At 44.7% G+C, this 25,584-nt stretch overlaps 1 protein-coding gene across 3 annotated transcripts in view; it reads left to right on the top strand.

Moving 5' to 3' along the window:
* Positions 1 to 4,726: 4,726 nt before the first annotated feature.
* The window catches only part of CASS4 (Cas scaffold protein family member 4), a 48,904-nt gene continuing 28,046 nt past the window's right edge, over positions 4,727 to 25,584 (top strand). For 2 of the 3 annotated variants that reach the window (XM_044455747.1, XM_044455745.1), the window contains exon 1: positions 4,727 to 4,962. In XM_044455747.1, the coding sequence (XP_044311682.1) occupies positions 4,927 to 4,962 (36 nt within the window). In that variant the 5' untranslated portion in view covers positions 4,727 to 4,926. Of the gene's footprint in view, positions 4,963 to 8,941; positions 9,017 to 25,584 lie in introns of those variants that run through there. The other variant, XM_044455746.1, reaches the window with a different exon arrangement.

The raw sequence follows: 25,584 nt of genomic DNA, 5'->3' as shown, positions 1-25,584 counted from the left end.
TGGAAGACGGTCCGGATACTTCAATTGGTTCAAAATAGAGCTGCCAGGCTGCTGACGGGGACTGGGCGTTATGTTCACATGACTCCAGTCCTCCGTCAGCTTCACTGGCTTCCCATTGAAGTCCGGGCCCAATTCAAGGTGTTGGTGATGACCTATAAAGCCCTAAACGGCTTGGGTCCTGGTTACCTGAAGGAACGCTTACATCCATATATGCCCGCCCGCCCCTTGAGATCTGCGGGAGAAGCCCTTCTCCGGGAACCCTCTGTGAAAGAAATTAGGAGGGTAGGTACTCGGAGGAGGGCTTTCTCTGCGGTGGCGCCCAATCTATGGAATGCGCTCCCCAGAGAGGTCCGCCTGACGCCGTCATTATTTGTTTTTCGGCGCCAGGCGAAGACCTTTTTATTTAAGTGTCATTTTAATTGTTAACAGTATTTGCTTATTTTATCTGGCCAGGGCGACTTATTTTATATTGTTACTTATTTTATATTGTTATTTTTATATTGTTATTTTTGTATTTTACTTCATTTTGTGAGCCGCCCCGAGGCTTCAGCGAATGGGGCAGCATAGAAATGTTTTAATAAATAAATAAATAAACTAAATAATGCATGCAGCCCTTTAGCACTGACTTTGACTCTGCAGGAAGCTGTTCTATTCAAAATATATGAAAGGAGTCCTACTAGTTTATAATGTAAGATTAAAAATAACAGTTTTTAGTGACTGAACAAGAGCTGCAGCTAAATCATAATGAAGATATAGATCTACTTCTTTGTTTTAAGAAGATTCTTATAAAAATTCCAGCAACATGATTACATTGGGAGAGGGATGTTTGTTCAATATTTCGCCACGTGATAAAAGGATGAGGGCACACAGAAGCAGACGGCATTTTTGGTTTGCTGCAGGTGGCATGTTTGGTTTGCTGCTAGTGGATAATATAAGTTCGGCTTTTTATTTCATAAATACAAGGAGGACTCAGATAGACATTGAGTATTGTATTTGAAAGTAACTTTCAACCCAGCGTCTTTTTTTTCAGAGTTCAAAATGTTTTTGTTGCATGCAGAAATAAAAATTTGTTTTCTCTGTAGTAGTTCATTGATTTCATAAATGCAACACACTATAGTTTTTTATACATAGTATAAAGGTAAGAAACTATATATGCAGTGTTATCTTCATTTTAGATGTCAAAAGGGTTTTGCGGCTCCCTGTGTTTTCTTTTGTGTGGGAAATGGGTCTAAATGGCTTTTTGAATGTTAAAGGTTGCCGACCCCTTCCCTAGACCATAACATTCAGGTTTTTTTGAGATAGAGAAATCAGGGAGGCCTTAAAAGGTGGGTGGGGGGAAACAGTCCTGTAATAATTGGGTGACTTAGCTACCCCAACATCAACCAGATAAGTGTATGTTCCAGTTCCTACAAAGAGGCTGCATTTCTCAATGCCCCAGGTGACTGTGCCCTAAAAGAGCCGGTCATGAAACAACCAGGGACCACAGTGTTATCAGTGGTTGTATAGGTATATATATAAGATTGCTAGGGAAGTCCAGAACAATCACATTAGAGCAGCCTTTTCTAAAATGAGGGAACTGATAAAAGGAAGACGAAAGAGGGAGTCAGGAAGCTTGACTGTCTTCAAAATGCCTGGAGATTACTCCATACACACCATAGTAGAAGCTCAGATAGTATGTATGATGCAAGTTAGGAAAGGTAGCACCAAGTCCAAGAGGTCACTAGCATGATTAATGAGTAGTGTGTAGGAAACAGAAGGCTTCCCACAGAAAAACGGAAATGGCAGCTGTAAAAAGAGATGTAAACGAACCTGTGCACACTAAGGGATGCAAAAATGCCTTTTCAGGAGTATATCACTATCAACTTCAAGCCCAACAATAAATGAATTTGGTATCAGAAGCAAGAAACCCATTAGAAGGTTAATTTGATCATCTGGTGATGATAAACTTAAAGGAGTACTGATGTGAGGGATAAGGAGATTGCAGAGTGCCTGAGCTGATTCTTTTCATCTGTGTGGACTGCAGAAAGCAAATGACAAATACCCATGGCTTTCCTGATATTTTCAGGAAAGGAGTCTGAGGAACCAAGGATCTATATTGGGACCAAAGCTTCTCAATTTTCTCATAAATGATTTTGGATGAACAGTGAAGTGGCAAAGTTTGCTGATGATACCAAAGTTTACGGTGGTCAAAACCGAAAGGGATTGCGAATTGCTCCAGAAGGATATTTCCAAACTGGGAGATGAGGCCTCAGTGGCAAATCTGATTCAGTGTAAACAAGGGTAAAGTGATGCATGTACAGGTGAAAAATCCCAACTTCCAAGAATACATTGGTAGGGAGGATCAGAGCAGCAGCTAAGCTCTGGAAGTTGCCTCATGTGACAGTCCTGTTATTCTCACAGGATCTCCTGCATATAAATTAGAAAATAAAACAAAAGGAGGTGGGCGTAGAGAGCAGCTGGTCACACTCTTTCTCCTGCTGCTTGCTGTGCTATGAGCCTGGCTTAACCAGATGTGCCCAGCAGCAGGGAGATAGGGTAAAAAGAACGGGGGGAGGGGGGAATAGTCAGGGATCATGGATAAAAAAAAACTATGAAAACACTTTGTTATCTTACGCCGTTGTTATATCTGTTTCTCATATTGAGGCACATACGTTGTCCATAGAGCCAAAATGGCATTATACATGGACTCCAGGAAGCTATGAGCTAGGCTGGGAAATCCCCAGGTTTGCAGAAGTACAAAAAAGGGGTCGGGGAGGGAGAGGGATAAAAGCATAGAAGAAGTGCCAGACCAGGTGTGCTCAGAGATGGAAAGCTGGGTGAGAAGGGGAATGATATAGAATATCCTGGAGGGAGGCTGGAAGAAGAAACAGGAGAAAAACCGGAAGAAGAAACAGTCCATACCGCAACGTTTTGCGCACACGCCCCCCTTGTGATAGAGTTCCTTCGAATTCCTCATGTACCTCAGCCTCTCCAAACCTGAGCTCTTCTAATAGGATTCAGACCTATCCACATCAGCATATTGGAGGGGAATGAGCCAAAAGGGGACAGATTTTATCGAGCATGTGGGAATTAGCTGGATGCTGCTTCTGATCCCTCCTCCTTTGTCTTCTCTACATGAGACTGAGTTTGTCCCCTAGGGGGCTCTGCAGTGACTTGGGCCTGCTGTGGGGAAATAATAAAGTTACCATAACTGTGCTGCATAGGTCCTACTATATTTGGTAGCAATTACTTCCAAAAAGTAGGTTATTATTACTATTGCTATCAGAATTTCTTACAGCAGGTTTGTAAGGAAAAGCAGCAACTTTATTCATTGTTGTTGTAAAATATTAACAAAGCAAAAACAAAGAGGAAAAACCTAACTATAAATGTTTCTATGTTTCTAAATCTGTGTAGATATTTTTCAATGTGTGCATATGCATTCTTTCTGTATGAGAAGATATGGCTTTGTTGTTGTTAGATGCAAAGTTGTGTCGGACCCATCGTGACCCCATGGACAACATTCCTCCAGGCCTTCCTGTCCTCCACCATCCACCATCTCTCAGAGTCCAGTAAAGTTCGCCCTAACTGCTTCAGTGACTCCATCTAGCCACCTCATCCTCTGCCGTCCCCTTCTTCTTTTGCCATCTATTGTTCCCAGCATTAGGCTCTTCTCCAGGGAGTTCTTCCTTCTCATTAGGTGGCCACAGGATTTGAGTTTCATCTTCAGTATCTGGCCTTCTAAAGAGCAGTCAGGGTTGATCTCCTCTAGGACTGATTGGTTTGATCTCCTTGCAGTCCATAAGTAGTGCATATGTAAGCTTCAACTAAAGGAGGCCAAATATCCAAACACTCTGCATTCATCAAAAGTGGACCGAACACTAAAAATGTGGAAAAGGTCAAAGGGGATGCTGTGGTTGGCCTAGAGTGACCCACTCAACCAAGCTATACTGACTTCATCTTACCTGGAAAAAGAAACCTCACTTACGCAAGTGGTTCTCTGCTTAAAAGACCAAGACACCAGATGCTGGCACTGTAATACAGATGATCTGGATGGGGTCCTCTGAAGTCCAAGTGCCACCACTTAGCCAATCTCTTGTACAAAGTAAGTCCAACTGAGGGTCAATGTGGTTCAGTGGTTAAGAACAAGGGACTGGGAATCAGGAGATCCGGGTTCTAGTCCCCACTCAGCCATGGAGCTCACGGGGTGAATTTGAGCCAGTCACTGCTTCTCAGGCCAACCTACCTCACAGGGTTGTTGTGAGGATACAATTGACAATTATATAAGCCACCTCAAGATCCTTGGAAAGGAAAAACGTGGAATCTAATATAAAAGAAAAACTGACTGGGACTTCCCTCCAAGTAGATGTGATACCCAAAAATGCACTGCAAACATTTTACATACTTCCTTCTCCCCTTTCTTCCAAAAAGTGGCTCGTGTAAACTGTGCTTTATACAAATTGTAAATCTAATTAGATTCTATCTCCCAATTTCTGACCTGATGCATTCCCAGCATGGTACACAGTTGAATGAGTGGATCACAAAGTTTACATCAAGGGAAAAACTTGCAGTTAATAATCTGGTCAAATTCTTATAAGATGTTCAGCAGCCATTCTGTTCCTTGAATTGACTGTCTAAAATAGGAAGTACAGGAAGATGAAGCAAAGCATTTTTTTCCTGTCTGTGGTTATTTGCAGAACAACTGTAACCAGTCATAAGAATTAAACTCATTTTTAAACTAGATTCCCTCCTCTGCCTGAACTCTTTCCACTGACAGGCTTGCTGCCTTGAAAATTCCTTTTTCTAGGAACATACCTTTCCACTCCTGGCAAATTTTAGCGGATTCAATTTTGGGATCTTTTTCTAAGAAATCATTTCTGGCCTACTTTGCAAACCTAACTACCAATTTGATGATGATACAGGAAGTGGTGCCAGTTATTGGTAACAACAATGAATAGAAGCGTTGGAGCCAGCATGCTTACAAAGGTAGGAAGTTTCGCTTTGAGTAAGAAATGCTGCAATAAGATTTAAGAGTTGTGCTGTGCAATCCTATGTAAATCTATTCTGATACATCCTGCATTGAACTCAATAGGGCTTGTTCCCAAGGATGCGAATAGTGCCTATAATTTTGTTCATAGAATTCCTGGTAGTAAGCCCATTAGACCCAGTGGAATTGACTTCAGGGTAAATTGGCACAGAATTGTACTGTTCTGCTTGCAGTCCTATACTTACTAGAGATTAAGTTCCACTGAAATTACTTCTGAGTACCCTTACATAGGATTGCTTTGTATGGTTGGGAGAATTGTTGAGGAATTCTAAATCATGATTTTACCACAAATGCTTTCAGAAATGAACTGGGATAGAATGACCTGTCCTTCTTCATCCTCTTCGTTGAAGGCTGGTGAAAGTCAGTGAATCAATTTTCTTTGTGTGGGTATTTTTTTTTTTAAACATTTTTATGCCACCCCATTCGCCGAAGCCTCGGGGCGGCTTACAACAATAAATAAAAGTAATTATAATATAAATTACAATAAATATAAACATTAAAAATCCAAAAATACAATATAAAATAAGCCGCCCTGGCCAAATAAGATCAAATAATACTAACAGTTAAAATGCCGCTTAAATATTTCTTGAGCATACCATTTCTTTGAATGATTCACCTGATTATTTCAGAAAGTGACAATACAAAATGTATCACATAGATAATGCTCTTTATGAACTGAACCGGGTATGGGGGAGCTGTGTCTGAAAGGGCATCAGGTAGGAGGAGAGTCTTTGAAGTCTGGAATGTTAAGGAAAGTTGGAAAGAAAGCTGAAGGGGACTTGGAGGAACAATTGAGATGATAATTTGGTTAATTGACAAGTTGGAAGAAGGAGGCAGTTCTAGTACACACATCTTACATTTACTGTGAAACTGTTCACAGCCCAACAGATAAACACCCAGGTTCTTGTCAATCCCGAGTAAATGGATGCATGTCAGTGAAGCTGCAGGTAATGCTTTTTCACACCTATCACGTACCTAGTGCTACATGGTGACGCATGTGCATCTCTTTTAAACCTAGTGTGTTGGTCACAAAGCTTGCCACCTTTACTTGAGAAAACAGTGTACATGACAAAGCTGTCCTGGAGCTAAGCCGGTGGGATGGGGTGTACCTGCTCTTAAATCATGAAGGTAGTAATACATTGTTTTCCCCTGCAACCTACACAGAGTGTGACCCGGTGCTTTTAATCCCCATTCAGCCATACAGCTCACCTGAGGCATTTACTGCCCCTTACTCTTACCTGCCTCACAGCATTGTTGTAAGGATAAAAATGGAAAGGCGAACTGTATTCTGCCATAAGCTGCTTGGAGGAAAGTCTGGATCTCCAAATGTACGGCTGGATTCAGATTACACAGAAATGGACTTCCCCACTGCCTCTTTTCTATGGCAGCCCTTGCAACACCCTGACATGCATGCAGCCCACAGATCCCACTGAGGAGGGGGATCTCCTGCAGAGAGCTCTTCCTTTCACAGAAGGCAGATCCTGGATCCAATGTATAATAAACAAAAATGGGGCAGAAAGTTGAGTGAGTGTTCAGGGATCTCCCAGAACAATCAATGGTAATTGAAAGCACAACTTTTGGATGGTTCATGCCTCTGGGCAGTGGTGCCTTACCTCTCAGGATGAAGAGAGCTCCTGACAGCAAAATCCTTGCCATGCTTATGCGGAACTGATTTTGAGTGATGGTGCTTGGGACTGCAGTTGCAAGAGCACATGAAACTGGATCATGCGTGGCCTGAGGCTATGTATGTTGGCTCAGCGAACTTCACTCAGTTCAGCCAGGCTTATTCTGAAGCACATGTGTATAGGGAAACCTTAACCCTACACATGTATTGCCTTAGGGTGGATTAGTGGCTCCTGAATGTGTGTTTGTCCCCTCTTAAGGCAGGATTTTAAACCTGGACTTCAGAAACCATGTTTGTTGTGAGGCTTTGAGAGTTAAAAGGAGAGTATAATCCACATAAGTTCTTACTGATGTAAAATGAGTGATAGTATTTTCTTCTTCCAAGTAAAATTAAAGAATATAATCTTATTCTGAGTGGATAAGAGTGGATAATTCTTATGAGTGGAGTCTGCTGGAACCGGGGGGGGGGGGTCAGACTAGATGGCCCAGGAGACCCCTTCTGATGCACTCTGTTTCTATGTTTCTGTGCTTCTAATTTTAGTGGGTACAAGAAAAGCTTGAGGACAAAATGATCAAGGAGCTTGGGTAGCTCCCTCAATGAAGAACGGCTACAAGGAAAGCTTGTATTTAGGTTAGCAAAATGCATGGAAAGTATTGATCATTTGCAAAGCATGTTTATGGCTGCAGCTGCTTTTTCCCAAAATTATCTGGTGCAGTGAATAATAGTAGCCCTGTTACCAAGAACTCAGGCTGAAATATGCACAATTGTGCACCACATTTGTGATTGCTCAGGGAGTTGCTGTGCTAGCACTCAGCCATTAAGCTCTCTAGCTGCCTTTGGGCCAGTTGCTGGAGCATCCCCTATCTCTCTCTCTCTCTCTCAGCCTACCCCCATCTTGCACAGATGTTGTAAGGAAGCAACAAGGGATACAAGATAAAGGGAAATGGTAGTGAGTAAAGGAAACCCTGAGCCTTTTGAGGAGATTAGATGTGGCATTTGAAGGTGACAAAAATACATTTAAATCACATCTAATCTTGCTCAACCAGTCTGGGCCTGCCTGCTTATCTATCTACCTACCTACCTATCATTTTTGTGATCAGTGACATGCCTGAGAAGACACAAATGGAATATAGAACAAAATGCTGCAGTGTATTTCAGCTAGCCAGCCATTCCCTCTGGTAAGACACTCCATTCCATTCTCATGCCTTTGGGTTGTTTGGGAGATGTACTTCCTTGAAGGTCCTTCATTCCATGAAGATGTTTTGTACTTCTGCAATCTTTGGGATTTTTTTCACAAGTCTGCTGATACTTGTGAGGGAGCGCTCTCTCTCTCTCTCTCTCTCTCTCTCTCTCTCTCTCTCTCTCTCTCACACACACACACACACACACACACACACACACACACATATAGAGAGAGAGGGAGAGAGGGAGGGGGAGAGAGAATGGTGCTCAGTTTTCTGTGAAAAAGAGGAAGGTCAAATAAAAAAGGGGGAATACAGAGACAAAGGAAAGGGGTAGTGATTAAGGAACCAGGGAGAATTGCACCAAACCAGAGAATGTTAAAAAGTGATTAAGCAGCAGATTCCAGCCAAGACCAGATGGTCAATTTGAATATCCAGGCCCCACTGAAAGTATTTCATTTTCATGGGTTTGTTTTGCTTTGTTCTTTCCAATTCATTCTTTCTCTGTGCAAAAGATGTCATTAAGCAAGCCTTTATTTATATCTTCTGAAAGGCAATCACTGAGACATTACAGGCACGGGGCGGGGGGTCAGGGGGGAGTGTGCACTGAAAATTAAGAACCACCACACATAAGACAACATTAACACAAATACACACACACAGATGCCACCAGCACTAACTCACACAAACAAAAAGGGTGCTTGGAAATGTACGGCTAAAACAGTCCGTAAGGGCAGAAGAATCTGTCATATGCAGCTGTATCGCATCACATTCATGATGTGATAATACTTTATAGGTGAGATTTAAAAAGGGGTCTTATGGTGGCTCCCCCCCCCCCCCCCAACCACGGCTGCTGCCCCCTGTGCCTCGCTTCTCTCTCCCTTGATATTGGAGACACCAAGCATCCATTTGCATGGAGATAACAGCAAGCCAATTGCAAGCTGGATTGTGTGATCAGGTCCCTTCATCCCTGCAGGCTGTTCACTTCACTCAAAAACTCCTCCTCCAGGCTGGGGAGGACAGAGGCAGCCAAGGTTCACAACCAAACCTTACAAATATTGAACCCTGATTCATAGTTTGCCCTGCTTTTTTTTTAAAAAAGACAAAAATAGGGAATCAACTCTGGAGTGTGCATTAGGTGATGGACCCATAGAGGCTGAAGGTGAAGCCAGCAAAATGAAAGTGAACGTGAGTATCAGATGTCGCTTTTAGCCCTGCTTTATTGCATTTATTTGTTATGGTATGTAAGTCGGCTTCAGCTCTATGGACAAAAATAAGAGATACAGAGGTGCAGTCTATATCAATTGGGAGGGAATGTTTCATTCTTTTTTTATTGTTTGCAGTTGTTTCAATATATTTTACATACTTAACATTTAATTTGCTTTTCTTGATGTGCAAGTTGATTGGCAGTCTTATACATTTAACAAGGAAAATACAATCAAACATTTATAAGATACTTTTGCTACAATCCTAGGCACCCCTCTTGGCAAGTATCATCAAACCTTCCTTCTGAGTACTCATGCAAACTACAGCGTTTTAGGCCACTGGCTTCTTTTATAGAAGTCTGAAAATCAAGGTAGACATACTGGACTATGAAGAAAGAAACAACCAATCCTTCATTGGGCTATACTTTTGTTAGAACCACCAGAACAGCACAAAAGACTGGGGCAACTCTGTTGTGATTTTGTGACTTTTGGTAGGTCTCCCAAGAAAGGTATTGCTCAGCTGATGGTTTTGAATAGTTCAGGTGCTTTTAATTGTTTTCATGTGCGCAGTGGTTTAAACTGCTGTGATGCTGGGCTGGTTGATCGAAAGGTTGCCGGTTTGAGGCTGCACAACGGGGTGAGCTCCGGTACTCTGTCCCAGCTCCTGCCAACCTTGCAGTTTGAAAGCCTGCAAATGCAAGTAGATAAAAGGGTATCACTTCGGTGGGCAGGTGACAGCGTTCCGTGCACTTCGGTGTTTAGTCATGCCGGCCACATGACCACGGAGACTGTCTGCGGACAAACGCTGGCTCCCTCGGCTAGGAAACGGAGATGAGCACCGCCCCCTAGAGTCAGGCATGGCTGGACTTAATGTCAAGGGGAAACCTTTACCTTTTCATGTATTCATTGATGGTGGGCATGTCGTGAGCAGAGCCGGCTGGAGCCAGGGGTCAGACTAGATGGCCCAGGAGGACCCTTCTGGCTCGCTCTGTTTCTATGTTTCTATAAGTACTAGTTCAGTATAATTATAAAAGTCTTCCATTATCTCTACCCTTCAGTTCAACCCATATGACTATATATATATATATATTTGCGAAAGAGATGAGGGATGTTTATGAGGGAACGAAAATGCCGCCCTCTAAATTTCTTTGCTCTTCTTTCAAAATAAGTCACATTGCATGCAGCATGTTCTGTTCTTGGTTTTAACCAGACTCCCTTTTAGACTAAATGAAATAGGATATTTCTGAAGGAATGCAATATTTGCAATATTTGTGCAATATTTGAGAACTAGTGAATGTTTTTCCTCTGATGTTGAGAAGGAAGTGAATTATTAACAGCTGCTGACTGACACTGGGCTTAGAACAGATTGATCCAAACTTTCCCAACCCAGTGTCCTACATATGGACTGAAATGATGACCATCCACAGGCAGCATTTATGGGGAGGATGGAGATCGTAGTCCAGTGCTTCTGGAGAGTATCAGGTTAGAGAAGGCTGCTCTGATGCAGTTCTATTGTGATTAGCCACATATTGAATGATGCATGTTGAATATCCAAACCTCAAAGTGGACATTGTAGAGATGGAGAAATTGCAGAAAAGGGCAGCTAAAACAGCAAGATACCAGAGCACATCTTTTATATAGAAGACCTGTGTTTGGGACTGTTTAGTTTAAAAAAAAGGGAAGGTAGTTCTGGGGAGCATCATAAAGATTTATAGCTGTAAAAAAGTTGAATATAAATAATTTTATGAGAATGAGAAAAAATACCCTCTTTTTTCACAATGTGCAAACTGTTGTACACTTCTGGGGTCATTCCATAAAGTGAATGCTGGGAGATTCGGGACAGATAAAAAGAAGTATCTTCACACAGCAAATCTGCCAGCACAGATGTAATGATGGTCACTCATTTGGATGGCCTGAAAGAGGATAGATACATTCATGAAGAAGAAAGCTATTCATGGCCACTATCCTGTGCTACCTACAGTGCAGAAGCAGAATGCCAAGGTGTGAAATATGGGTAGGAGGGGGCTTTTGCTGGCCTTTGGGGTTTCCTTGAGTTTTGGGTGGCTGGTTGGCCATAGTGGGGGAAAAACTATGTTGGCCTAGACAGGCCTTTGGTTTGATGTCAAGCAGGTACATTTGCAGCAAGCCAGGGATGTGTAAGGACTGTTGTCAAAACAGCACATCAATCTTGCACAAGCCACCTATAGATGAACATCATTACTTTTTTCTGGAGACTTTATATTCCTCTTTCCCCAGCCTGTTTCCCTCTATATGCACTGGACTAAGCTCCCAGCATCCCTCAGCCAAAGGGGATGCCAGAAGTTGTAGTCCAACATGTCTGGAGGATAACAGGCAGTAGAAGCCTGTTTCAGGGGCTATAGAACAGTGTTTTTCAAACTTTCCACAGCTGGGGACTGGTGAAAACGGGAAAACCACACTGGGGACCACTGAGGCAGAAACAAAAAGCATCATATACATAGTACAATATTCTGTGTATTAGTTTCCAAAGACAATACCGAGGGAGAGGGAGGGAGGGCGGGAGAGAGAGAGAGAGAGAGAGAGATCTCCAAAACAACCAGAAACCAAGCAACATAAAATGCCAGCAGAAGAACAAAATACCAAAATTGGCATGGCATGGCTGGCTCCCACTAAGCTGTCTCTCTGCTCCCTGGTCCCCCAGCCCCAGCAGCACCAACTCACCTCCCAGGAACACAAGGCCAGCCTCCGTGGCCGTCTGCAGCCAGCGGGATGCAGCCCCCGCCCGCACACCCACACAGACAGGCAGGTACTAGTCCACGAACAGGTGCTGGTCCACAGACCAATGGTTGAAGGCCACTGCTGTAGAAGATGACATGCTAAAGCCAACCTACAGTTGTATTTAAGAGAAGGGCCATGGCTCAGTGGTACAGCACCTGTTCTGCAGGTGGAGGGACCCAGATCCCCTTTCTGGCATCTCCAGAAGGCACTGGAAAGGTTCTCACCCAAAACCCTGGAAAACTGTTGCTGCCAGCCAATGTGGAGAATACTGGGCTAGACACCAGATAAGATAGCAGCTTCCTATGTTTGCGCTTCATCCCCCTCTGGCTTCAGTGTTTCCTTTTGTCTTTGTGTGATAAAAATGTCTATATGCCTGCCAATCGAACACTGAATGAAGTGTATTGTAAAGCTCATGTTACAATAATGTGTTGAATATTACAATACTATAAAGCTCTGCTTTGATTCAGTGGGCTTACTTTCAAGAAAGCAGGCAGAAAAAAAAAACCTGGCCCTAATTTCTGTGGCTACAACATTTCACCCTCCCCACATTAAGCCACTTTTTCCTTCTCTGCCAATAACTGAGTATTGTTAAACAAAATGAATGGATGGAACTTAGGATGCCACTTGAGTTGGGCTTGTCTGGCAACTGCGGTTGTTCATATATCCCAGTTTAAATGGTAACACTGGTCCGTTTCAGAAGGGTAGTCATCTTCCAGCAAAAGACAAGTAGATCAATTGCAAAATAAGTGCTTGTTCACTACGGAACCCACTTCATCAGATGCATAAAGGGCTGTCCAAAATAGACTTAAATATTGCAGGGGAAGGGAGAAAAGGAGCCATAAATATACTCTAATAATTCCAGGAAGTAGCTGGATTAATCTATTTCAGCAAAAAATAACTAAATGTGCAATACTTAGGAGGTTTAGGTAGATCAAAGGCCCGTAACTCCCAGCATGACTGCCTGGGGGAGTTATAGTCCTTTTTCTGTCTAAACTTATGTAGGGTTGTACCCTGAGTGTCTCAGAGCACCTGTAAATTTAACACATCTATTCTGGCACAAGTCTTTATGGACCATGAGCTTTTCTGCATGAGGCTGTTAATCTATTGCATCTGCTTTCTCACAGAAATGAGAACTGAGTGCTCAAAGAGGAGCATTTCTATTTTTGTTTCTCTGCTACATAAGTTATAACAGTCATTGTGACATAGAAGAGGGAATGATAATATATCATATAAGAAAAGTCCTGCAGCCCACTTCATCAAAGCTTTAATGCACCTCATGAACTGGGCTATCATTTCTGAAAGCTTACACTAGAATAAATGTGCTGGTCTGTAAGGTACAATAAGGTACTTCAATTAATATACTAGCATGCTCTTTTCAACAGGGTATCTTATTTATTTATTTAGGAGATTTCTATGCCGCCCCATTTGCTGAAGCCTCGGGGCGGCTTACAAATAAATAAATTAAAATACATAGATAACAATATAAAATACATGTAACTGTATAAAATAAGTCACCCTGGCCAAAAAACTTTAAAATAAAAATAACATTAACAATTAAAATAACATTTGAATAAAAATGTCTTCTCCTGGCGCCGAAAAACAAATAACCACGGCACCAGGCGGACCTCTCTGGGGAGCGCATTCCATAGATTGGGCACCACCGCAGAGAAAGCCCTCCTCCGAGTACTCACTCTCCTAATTTCCTTCACGGAGGGTTCCCGGAGAAGGGCCTCTCCCGCAGATCTCAAGGGGCGGGCGGGCATATATGGATGTAAGCGCTCCTTCAGGTAACCAGGACCCATGACGTTAAGGGCTTTATAGGTCATCACCAACATTGGGCCTGGACTTCAATGGGAAGCCAGTGAAGCTGACGGAGGACTGGAGTCATGTGAACATAACGCCCAATCCCCGTCAGCAGCCTGGCAGGTATATTTTGAACCAATTGAAGTATCTGGACCGTCTTCAAGGGTAGCCCCACGTAGAGAGCGTTACAAAAGTCAAGTCAGAAAGTCACCAACGTGTGTGTCACTGTCGCCAGGCAGTCGTACTCCAGGTAGGGTGCAGCTGATGGATCAGCCAAAGCTGAAAGAAAGTGCTCCTCGCCATCGCTGTCGCCTGAGCTTCCAGTGAAAGCTCTGGGTCGAGGAGCACTCCCAAGCTGCGGACCTTGTCCCTAAGAGGGAGTGCAACCCCATTCAGGACTAGGTTCAATTCACCCTCCCCGAAGCCCGATCCGCCAACCAACAGGACCTCCATCTTGTCTGGATTGAGCTTCAGTTTATTGGCCCTCATCCAGCCCATTACCTCAGCCAGGCACCGGTTCAGCACAGCCACTGCCTCACCTGGATTGGTGGAAAATGAGAGGTAGAGCTGGGTATCATCAGCGTACCGATGATTCCACAGCCCACACCTCCTGATGAACTCTCCCAGCGGTTTCATGTAGACGTTAAACAGCAAAGGGGACAAAATGGACCCCTGCGGTACTCCATGGCATAGCTGCCATGGTGCAGTCATAGTCCCCCAGCACTGCCTTCTGGAATCGGCCATTGAGATAGGAACGGAACCACTGCAAAGCAGTGCCTCCGACCCCCAATCCCGCTAGCCTATCCAGAAGGATACCATGGTCAATGGTATCGAAAGCCGCTGAGAGGTCCAGAAGAACCAACAGGGACGCACTCCCCCTGTCCTTCTCCCTACACAGGTCATCGTACAGGGTGACCAAGGCAGATTCAGTACCGTACCCGGGTCTGAAGCCGGACTGAAATGGGTCCAGATAATCAGTTTCATCCAAGAGTGCTTGGAGTTGTCCCACCACCACCTGCTCCAACACCTTGCCCAGGAATGGGATGTTGGCCACTGGTCTATAATTAGTGGCCATCTCTGGATCCAGTGATGCTTTCTTCAGGACCGGTCGGACTACCGCCTCCTTTAAAGGGGCAGGTACCCGACCCTCCCTCAGAGAAGCGTTAACCACTTCCAAGATCCAGATCCCAATCCCGTGATTGGTGTTGTTTATTAACCAAGATGGGCAAGGGTCCAATAGGCAAGTGGTGGGACGTACTCGTCCAAGCACCTTGTCTACATCATCAGGCCGCAATAACTGAAATTCATCCATTAATTTTGGACCAGACGGTGACATTGGTATCTCCCCAGAAGCCTCTGAATCACTAATAGAGTCTAGCTCGTGACAAATCTGAGTGATTTTCTCCCTGAAATGCTTGGCAAAGTCGTCACAGTGGACCTTCGAGGGTAGAACCAGATCTTTCTTAAGGCCAGGGCAGACCAGGCCTTGTACCACTCATAAAAGCTCCGCCAGATGGCATTTTGAGAAGGCAATGGAAACGGAGAAGAATTTCTTTTTCACCGCCCTCACCACCACAGCATAGGCCCGATAATGGGCTCTTAAGTGTGTTCAGTCAGATTCATCCTTTGATCTCCTCCACCTATGCTCTAGCCGTCTCCCAGCCTGCTTCATCACCCGCAATTCAGATGTATACCAAGGGGAAGAGTGGGCTCTGCCTGGTGGGAAAGGACACTTAGGAGCGATCGTGTCAACAGCCCTGGTCATCTCCCCATTCCATAGTTCGACCAGAGCCTCGACAGGAGCACCAGTCTTGTCAGCCAGAAACTCCCCCAGGGCCTTCAGGAATCCGTCCGGATCCATCTGGCTCTGGGGGCAGACCCACACAATCGGGTCTGCACCCTTACAGAGGGGGAGGCCGCTCTCGAGCACAAACCTCACGAGGAAATGATCTGACCATGACAGGGGTGTCAGACATAAATTCCTCACCCTCAGACCACCCTCTTCCTGCCCCGTCGAGAAAACCAGGTCCAGAGTGTGCCCACGTTCATGGGTCGGGCCTGTGACATGTTGAGACAGCCCCATGGCCGTCATGGAGGCCATGAAGTCCTGAGCCACCCCGGTCAGACCAGTCTCGGCATGGAGATTGAAGTCCCCCAGGACCAACATCCTGGGGGTCCTCAACACCAGGTCCAAGACGATCTCTGTCAACTCAGGCAGGGAGACTGTTGGGCAGAAGGGTGCACGGTACACCAACAGAATCCCCAATCTGTCTCAATCGCCCAACACCAAGTAGAGGCACTCCAGCCCTGGTCTCGAAGGGACTGGAAGTCCCGTGAGGGAGATGGAGGCTCGGTAAACCAAAGTGACCCCCCTCCCCTCCCCTCCAGGCGTGGACGGTGCTGAACCAGATACCCGGGTGGGCACATTTGAGAGAGGGTGACGTCCCCCCCCCTCCTGCCCAGGTCTCCGTTATGCAAGCCAGGTCAGCCCCCTCATCCACAGTCAAGTCATGGATGAGGGAAGATTTATTGTGGACCAACCTGGCATTAAGCAGCAGCACTGTCAGGCCCGAGGGGTGGTTCACAAGACTACCTGGAACCCTCTGGCTGAGAGCAGAACCAGAAGGAGGGACGGGTGTCAGCCATCTGTCCCTCCTCCTTCTACGCGGACACATTAAGCCCCCACCGCTGTAACATCCATTGCCCCTGACCACCCCAATGGCGGCACCCACGCGCTCCCCAGGAAACTCAACCGTCGACATGGCCAGGGACGACTCCATAAAAATGAATGTTCACTCTCTTATAGCCAGTATAGCTAATGTGGTCTACCACATCTGGGGTGCACCAGTGTGGGAAAGTTTTCCTTAGAAGGCTGCGCTACCATGTAAATAATGTAATGCTAGAAGTGTCCAGAAGACAGAAGCTGCCCCTGCAATTAAATGAAATTACTGTGGGTGAGGTCCAAGTGGCAAAGCTCTTTGGCCAGCCGGACCAGGCTATGATCAGGGATGGAACTCTGGATGGCTTTTAGTGAAGCTTCTTGGCAGACAGAGCCTTTTAGTCCATGGTGGCCGGGATCGTGGCATTTGCCTGGCAGATAACAAGGTCTCACATGTGACACAATGCTCTTGAGGAATTTTTGACTGTATTTCCTCTTGGTGTCAAACATAGTGACACCAGGGAAACAACAAAGGCGGTACTATGCCTGGTTTTGTATGCATGGGGCTGGTTTAATAAGCCACAGCCTGCCTTCACACACATGTGGGTAGATGAACACCCACACCCTTGTGGTAGGATTGCTGGTGAGAGGCTGCCCCCAGGATGGGTGAGCTGGGAACTTGGGTGTCAGGCACTCTGCATTCATCAGGCTGGTTCACCAGCCACTGTGGCTTATGAACTACCCTCATGCCACAGAAACAGGGTCATTGTCAGCCTTGAATGAAACACTGAAACTGCTTTCAAGACACACAATGCCAGCTTACTTCAAAGCCCAAATTAGGAAAACAAAAGGGAGTACAAGCTCCCACAAGGAAGGTGCAAACAGATGATTAAAGATGTTAAAAAGTACTTTGAGGAGCATATCAATGTCAAGGCTAATAAAGAGTTTTTAACTATATCAGAAACAGGGAACCAGCTAGGAGGATGACTGAACAATTGGTTAACAATGGAATTAAAGTACTAAAGGAGGATAAGGAGATTGCAGAGAAGCCGAATGAATTCTTTTCATATGTCCTCCCAGCAAAAGATATAGGACAGATACTGTTCCTGCACTGATGATTTCAGAAAGGGGATCTGAGGAACTAAATCACTGAGCTTAGATGGTATCCATCCTTTGCTGAAAGTTTTTTTACAAAAATATTCCTAAGATCAGCCTCTGTACCAGTGTACTGGAGAATGGCCAATGTGACACCAATTTTTTAAAAACGGGGAGCCAAGGCATTACGGGCCAGCTAGTTTAATGTCTCTTCCAGGAAAATTCACTGACAGTGCTATTAAAGACAGAATCGTTAAGCATATTAGAGGACAAACCCTGCTGAGAAAGCATCAACTTTCTTGATAATAAAGGTAATCCATGTCTTACTAACGTTTAGTGTTTTTAAGAGTATCGATATGCATGTGAATGGGGTGATCCAGTAGAAACTGTTTATTTGGACTTCCAGGAGTGGCTTGCCAAAGTCCTTCACCAAAATCACCTCAACAAACCTAGCAGTCATGGAATAAGAGGGGGGTTAAATTACAGAAAGCAAAGAGTGGGAATGAATGGTAATTGCTCTCAAAGGAGGGATGTTATCAGTCAGGACCCAAACGGATGTGTATTAGGACTGATGCATTTCAACTTATTAGTGATCTGGAATTAGGAGTGGGCGGTAAAGTGGCCAAGTTTGCCAGCGAGACCAAACCACTTAGGGTAATTAAAACCAAACAGGATTGTGAGTTGCTCCAAAGGGATCTGTCCAAGCTGGGAGAATGGGAAATGCAGTTCAGTGTAAAATGTTGGAGCAAAACAATCCCACCTTCAAGGATAGGCTGATGGGATCTGATCTAGCAATGATTGGTCAAAAGTAGGATCTTTGTGCTGTGCTTGGCAGCCTAATGAACACATTGACCAATGTGTGGCCCCTGTGAAAAAGGCGTAATTAGGAAAGGAATTGAAAATAAAACTGCCAGTGTTACACTGCTCTTACACAAATGTGTGGTGTGACCGCCATAAAATACTTTGTAAAGTCCTGGTCACTGCACATTTAAAAGCCTATTGTGGAGTTGGAAAAGAGGCAGAAAAGGACAAGTTAAGTGATCAAGGAGCTGGAGCAACTCTTCCTTAAGGAAAGATTGCAACAGCTGAGATTGCTTAGCTTTTCCCACACCTGCCATGCTGATTTCCCTAAACAAAATTTGGAAAATTAAGATTACATCCAAATTAAATGTTGGATGTAAATATAATAACTCTGACCAAATTTCACACATGTGTGTGAAACTCTATTCCTGAATTTATACTACTAATGTTCTTGGCAGCTAAATACAACGCGGTTGCCAAAATCAGCTTCCATCATTGGATCTCAGTTGTCTGCTTGGATAGTAACCCCGTGTTTGTTATTATAAGGCATATTAAAAACTTGGTTGCCTCCTCAAATAATTCCACAGCTAAGCTAGGTTAATGTTCCAGCAGAGAGCCTTTGTGCAAAGTCAGTCTCCCATTCCCTTGAAATAAAGTGCCCGCAGAGTTCAGCACAGAGCTATTGTCTCCTCCGGTGTCCATCCCCTCAGTGACCATGGGAATAGCTGCTATATTAAGTGGTGCTGTGCTGAAAATTTCCCCCACATTTTCCCTCATTCGATTTGATAGAGGAGAAAGTGCTTTGGAAAATCATTCAAAGGAGAAGATGATGCCAGAGAAATCCTCATGAGAATAGTTCAGGATTATTAGGTTTATGAGGTGGCCAAGGGATAGGCATGGCTTGTGTCCAAGAATCTCTCTTGCTTGTAGCCCCCTGGCCTCTCATGCTTCAGTTCATTTTATGTGCTGGCCACCCTCCCTGTTCCTGCCCCCCAAACTGCCCCAGAATATCACTTGGTAGGGGGCATTATGGAGGATGCAAAATGGAGGCTGGGCAGCCAGCTTGGCACCAGCACTTATCCTTTCAGCCTTATGACCATCTTTTGATCTCAGAGATTTGACAGCGTATGATGATGACAAAACGGAAGACCAAATATGAGATGGACTGAATCCATAAAGGAAGCCACAGCTCTGACTCTGGAAGAGTTGAGTGGAGCTGTCATTAACCGGACATTTTGGAAGGCTGTAATTCATTCGGTTGTCATAAATTGGAGTCGATCTGACAGCACATAACACACATATGATGGAAGCTTTAATAAGATCTTAAATATATCTTATTGGTTGTTTAAACTTGTTTTAAATATGTGTGTTGCTCTCTCTGTTGCATTTTTACATGTTTGTTCATACATTGTTTTTTTATAATGTAGTTTTAATGTTTTAATCCTTGTAACTCCCCTGGAGATCTTTGGCCATTGGGCAGTATAGAAATATAATAACTGAAATGAAATGAATACATTTGCAGCTGTTGCCACTTTTAGTTGCCATTCGTTTCCCTGCTGCATAAAAAGGAGAAAGAAACTGTGCAAAAAAGCGCAGCTTACGGTGAGTGCTCCTTGGAAGAAACTGCCAAATATCTCTCCTCCCCATGCAGAAATTCAGTGAAATTCCCACACACACACACACACACACACACTCACACACACACACACAGGTGAATTTTCAGGTGCCAGTTCTAGTGTTAAGTGAGAGGGCACATCCAGACAGAGGACTCGAAGCACTAGCAATCCAATGCAGCTGTTCCATCTCTTACTCCTCAGTGGGTTTTCTATGTTAAAAGAAAAAGACAGAAGAAATGGTAAGAAAACACAGATGGTCACCAGGAAAACTTAACATCTACCCAAGGCTGTGTCTTCCTTTCTGGAGTCAGTCAATCTCACAGCTAGTCTTTTGTCTTCTGCCTTCAACTTCCCCTGCCACGATTGTCTTCTCCAGGGAGTTGTGCCTTCTCATGAGGCGTCCAAAGTAGGACAGCCTCAGTTTTGTCATGTTTGCTTCTAGGGAAAGCTCTAGTTTGATTAGACCGAGGACCAACATGTTCATCTTTCTGTCAGTACAGAGTATTGATGAACAATGCAAAGATAAAATTATTGTGATTAATATTGTTATTTCTATGATGCTCGATAGCAGAAACTCTTTTGGCAGTTTACAGCAGCACCTAAAATACAACAAAAGTGCAAAACAGCCCTTTGGAGATTCCACCAAGGCTGCCTCTGATTCTGCCACCTTGCAGCTAAGATACCAGACCTGGCTGCTCCTAAAGAAAGGATCTGTGCTAAACAAGCAGATTGGTTAATTCTCCTTCTTTCGGTGCTCTTCAGCTTTCTTAGGGCAGTATAAGCCACTGTGGCTGAACCAGAAAGGAAATGAAAGGGGTGGGTGGGGAGATAGGTGTTTTACCATCCTTATTAATAAAATAGTGAAGTGGAGGAGGCTGGGGCAGAGATGGAGCTGCTGGTCCAGACCTTCGTCTCCCAAGATATGAAAAAAATGGCTGGTCCCTTTCCTTGTCCAGTGTAGTCACTGTAGCCTCCAAACAGTGCCCCAAACAGCACGTTTGAGATGGCTGGAAAAGCACTCTTGATGATGCAGTCTTTTGGGGATGTGTGAGCCATCTTTCTAGCGAATGTTGGGATGGAGAAGTCAGCAATGGATTTCACAACCACTTTGATTTGAAGAATGAGCAGGGGAAGATCCTGCTCTTGATACAGTTTTCTGGTTCCGTCAAAGGAAGAGGCAGGGTGGTGTTTCAGTGCTAGAACAAGTGGAAAAGATTGCTAAGAGGTTTGGGTTGATTCTCTCTGCCCCCTCAGATCTTAGATTGCAGCATTTCAGAGACTAACAGTACTCACCCATTTTCTTACTGTGCCTTCCTACTTGTTTTCCATGTGCTCAGTTTATATTCCGGGAAATTTAAAAAAAGCGTCACAAGATTTCAGACCTCCCTCCTCCCAGGGAATTGGCCATATAACACTGACCTGCAGGCAAATACACTTCTTCAAAATAAGAGCTTTTTTAAAAAGTGTGTTGCTATGCCACTGATATGGGGGGGGGTCGAATTTTTAATTGATGAAAATAGGAACAGGCTTGAACATCTCTGCTGTCATGCCCAAATCAATACCTGAGTCCTACCCTCCTACCACTCCTATTAGGCTTTTCTGAAGGCTCTGCTCAGGGCTTTTCTACACAGGGTTTCTATTGTGTGCACCTGATTCCTTACTCATGGTGGTTTATGGGTACTTCAGATAATGCCATGATCCTCTGACCTCAAAACGATCAGCCTAAATTGCAAGAGCCAGATTCAGATAGATATCAGGAAAAGTTTCCTCACTGTCAGAGCAACACAACAGTGGAACCAGTTGCCATGGTAAGTCATGGGCTCTCCCACTCTTGAGACATTAAAGGTGAAACTGAACAGTCATCTGTGTGGGATGGTGTGAACTGGTGTCCTGCAATAGCAGGGGGTTGGACCTGATGGTCTTCTTGGCCCCTTCCAACTCAACTATTCTATGATTCATACATGTTTCTCTAGCATTTCCTGGTTTCTTCTTCCTTTTTAAAAATTTTTCAAGAACAGGAAAAGTGGGGTATTCTTTCTGAAAGTGCTATTTTTACTTGTGTTTTTGTATAGCTCTGCTATAGCCTAGCTCCAGTTAAGGGTTCTGTGGCAGAAAAGCAGAAACGGAAAAACCCTGTGTAGAGCTCAGATCTGAATTCTGTGAAAAAGCGACAGCAGACATGGCAATGAAACACCTTCCGTAGAAAAATTCTTGCTTGTATGATGTGGTCAAAGCCATCTCCAGCCCCAAAGGCCTGAAATCCCATGTCTCTGAAGTGCTGTGTCAGTGGGGCTGTGGACTTGCTTGCTAGGTAAGTCCACAGCCCTGGACTTGCCTATCACCTTTTCCTGGCAGCTTGAATGCTCCTTTTTAATTTCCCACAATGCCCCAGAAGGCTGCTACATACATTGAGGCCACTGAGGGAAATATACACCATGGCTTCAAGCAACCCAGTGAGCAGGGGCAAGGTAGGGAAGGTCTCAACAGAGCAAAGGAGCTATACTGAATTTCCAGTGGTTGCCCAGGTATGCTGTATGTTTGTGGCTGCACTCAAGTTACCCTGTTCTAACTCTACCCTCTGCTGTTTGTCTACAGTTCAAAATAGACCTCAGCAGCACAGTAGATGAAATAGGAGACTGTGCTGTGCTTTCTGTCTTAATGCTCATGTGCATGACCTTCCATGCATTTGCACTAGTGCTGAAACACATTTCTGGATGTTTCTTTCTGCTTGGGGTGCTAGTGAATGTAACTTCTAAAAGATGCTGAGGAGGGAGCTGAAACCTGAAAAATGACAACGGCAGCAATTTTGTACTAACAAGATCTTGACAGGTGATCAAGATTGGGGCTACCCCTGGCAATCAAGGAGAAAGAAAGCTTTCCTCCGCAAGCCTGTTAATCTGCTGTTGATTCATTGTAAGCTTTGTCACTGAATTGAATCTGAGCAGGGGCACGTTCTCTCCTGCTTTTCCGCTGCACTGCGATATAGCAGAAGGGAGCAATTATAGAAGAGGAAATCATGCTTTCTTTTACTTTTGCAATTAAACATTCCATTTCCCTTGCTTTAGAAAACTGAGGGTCTGCTTTTCTGGGATTTTTAGAAGTGGAATACTGGCATAAAGATTGGCTGCACCATCTTTTCTAGTGTCACAGTGCATGCACGGGAACACTAACTGTGCAATTCTATTCATGTCTACACAGAAGGAAGCCCTGTTTTCCACAGTGGTGCTAGTTCACTACTAGGTGGATGTATATTGAAGACACACCCTGCCAAATTCACACAATACAATCTAGTGGAGCATATTTTGCACTATCAGTAATGTACAGTGGTACCTTGGCTCACGAACTTGATCCATTCCAGGACTCTGGTCATGACCCAAATTGGTCATGAGCCAAGTTAAATTTCCCCATAAGGGTCAATGTAAATAAGGTTAATCCATTCTGCAACTATTTTTTAATCAGAAAAATGTGAAGCAAAGTGACAAAGAACAACAAAGATCGTGGCCATTCCCCCCGCTCTCCCCGAGCACAAGCGCAGCCATCTCCCTGCCCCTCCCCAGCACGACTGAGATTGCGCCCATAATCCCTGCACATGCCTGTCATCCCGGCGCGGGGGGTGGGGGGAGATGGGCGCGAATGGGGCGCACTGGGGGAGGGAGAGACAGGCACTATCGTGCTGGTTGTGGTGGGGGGAGATTGCCGAGATTGCGCCCGACTTTCCTTTCCTGCAGGAGCGCGCCTGTGATCACACATGTCTTCTCTGCATGAACGCAACTGTGATCACAACCCTCTCCCCAGCTGGGGGCGGGGAGACGGCTGTGATCTTGGTCGTCACACAATGCCGAGTTCGTGACCCACATCAAAATTTTCATGAAATTTTTGTTCGTGACCCAATTTGGTTGTGAACCAAGCCGTTTGTGAGCCAGGGTACCACTGTGCTGTAGGAAAGTGGTGTTTTTCTGATATTAATTAATCTAATGAACATCCTTCAGGCTTTCAAGGGAGCAGCAAAACAGTGATTGCCATAGAAATGAACATGACACGTACACGGCAAAGAGGGGCCTCCCATGATGTGTAACAGCAGAGTAGTAGTGGACTGCAATTCTTCAGATGGCAGTGGGTACACCTGGGACACTATTGCTTCCTATAAAATGTTCCAGAGGCACAGTGAAGGAGCACAACAAGGGGTGGTCATACACGAACTGTTTTCCCACCCATGTTTTCTCTCCCTGAAACAGTTTTTTCAGCTATGTTAGTCCCAGTTAGGCTTAATGACCCAAAGCAACACGCACCAGGGGGAATATGGTTTTAAGTCCTATGAAGGAAAAAAAATCTCCCTCTAACTATCCATATTGTACTTTCCACACACAGTTATTAGGTTAGGGCTGGATTCTGTCACGTTGTGCTTGGCCCGGTCTTTGTGTCTCTGCTGCTTTGGCTTACAGGGCTGGGCTGTTAGCTTGTCGGTGGTAGGAAAGCTTGCTCTTGTTGGCTGTAGTATCCAAAAATATACAGATCCCTCAAGTAACAGAGCGGATGCTCTGTTCTCACAAGATAATATGTCAGCGTAGGCTAGGAAGTCCGAGCATAAGAAGGAGAGGACATGGCGACAGAAATAGACATGGAAGTGACCCAGGGCCGTCACCACAAGCGACAGACACTGAAACGCCCCAAAATAGAACCCAGAAAACAGAACATGGTGCCTGCCATTTGACCCTCACACCAGCAATCCTGCTTCCCTCAGGTATGACAGACATTGCTATACCACAACTGTTGTAGTGAGAGCCCACCTGCCAGTCCAGATGGCATTTGGGTGTGGAGAGGCGCCATCTTGTCCTCCCCACAAACAGCAACATGGCTTGGGCTGGCCCCTGCTCATGGTACTCTGAACTCAGCAGCGCCCCATCCCCCAACCTCACAACTTTGGGTCTCGGTGGACACATTGGAAATTTTGAGTTGTGTGGGTATTCGCAGAAAATGGTTGTGAGGGATGTGGGCGGAGGGGGTTGTCCTGGCATAACTTGACTGCCATGGTGCTCATGGGCTGGTAGAAAACAGCCCTTTCCTAGGAGGCAAATTGTAAAGATTTCCAGGAAGCTTGCTCAAAAACATGCAGGACCATGGTGGGGCCTGGGGTGCCAACAGCATAACCGCTCTTTCCAACCCGACTGAAGATGGCACAGGAGGGCTGCTGTTTGCTTTGCAGCCTGCCAGCCTCCTTGTTTGAAAACAAAAACCAAAGCAAAATTGAAGACCCACAATAAAAATTGGGAGAGGCAAGAAGCCCAAGGGGCACCAAGGGAGCTGCCTGTGCACACACTGGGGATGATGGGAGCCCTCAATGTTAGCCTGTTTCAAGAGCCTTACCTATAAATTTCAGCCTGCCCAAGTAATATCTTTGCTTCCTAAACATGACCAGTTCTTCCTCCCAGCTTTTTCATTAGCATGTTGTGGTTTTCACCATGTCTTTCTCCTGAATGTTTCCAGATAATAAATGATAAGCAAAACCCAGTGCCAAATAAGGCTTCATCAGTGCTGGGGATCTGGTTACTTCTTGATCCAATGAAATTGGCACTATTGTTAATACAGATGTAAATAGTTTGAGTCATTTGCACAGACTGCCCCTGGGTTTTTTTATAGGTACTTCACATGTGATTGCCTTATTGAATTTAGGTTGCTTAACTCATTCCACATTGTGGGGGCCCTTGCTTGCACTCTGGGGGAAATTCACACATAAGTAATGAATTTCACCCTGCAGTCCAGTCCTTTTAGGACATTGTCACAATCTGCCTAGTCAAAGCAGTCCCAAAATTCAGCCTCTTG

This window comes from Varanus komodoensis, unplaced genomic scaffold (genome assembly GCF_004798865.1).
Source record: "Varanus komodoensis strain SLA01 unplaced genomic scaffold, ASM479886v1 scaffold8, whole genome shotgun sequence".
Taxonomy (NCBI): Eukaryota; Metazoa; Chordata; class Lepidosauria; order Squamata; family Varanidae; genus Varanus; species Varanus komodoensis.
The sequence above is the reverse complement of the archived record's forward strand: the minus strand, read 5'-3'. Positions and strand labels throughout refer to the sequence as shown.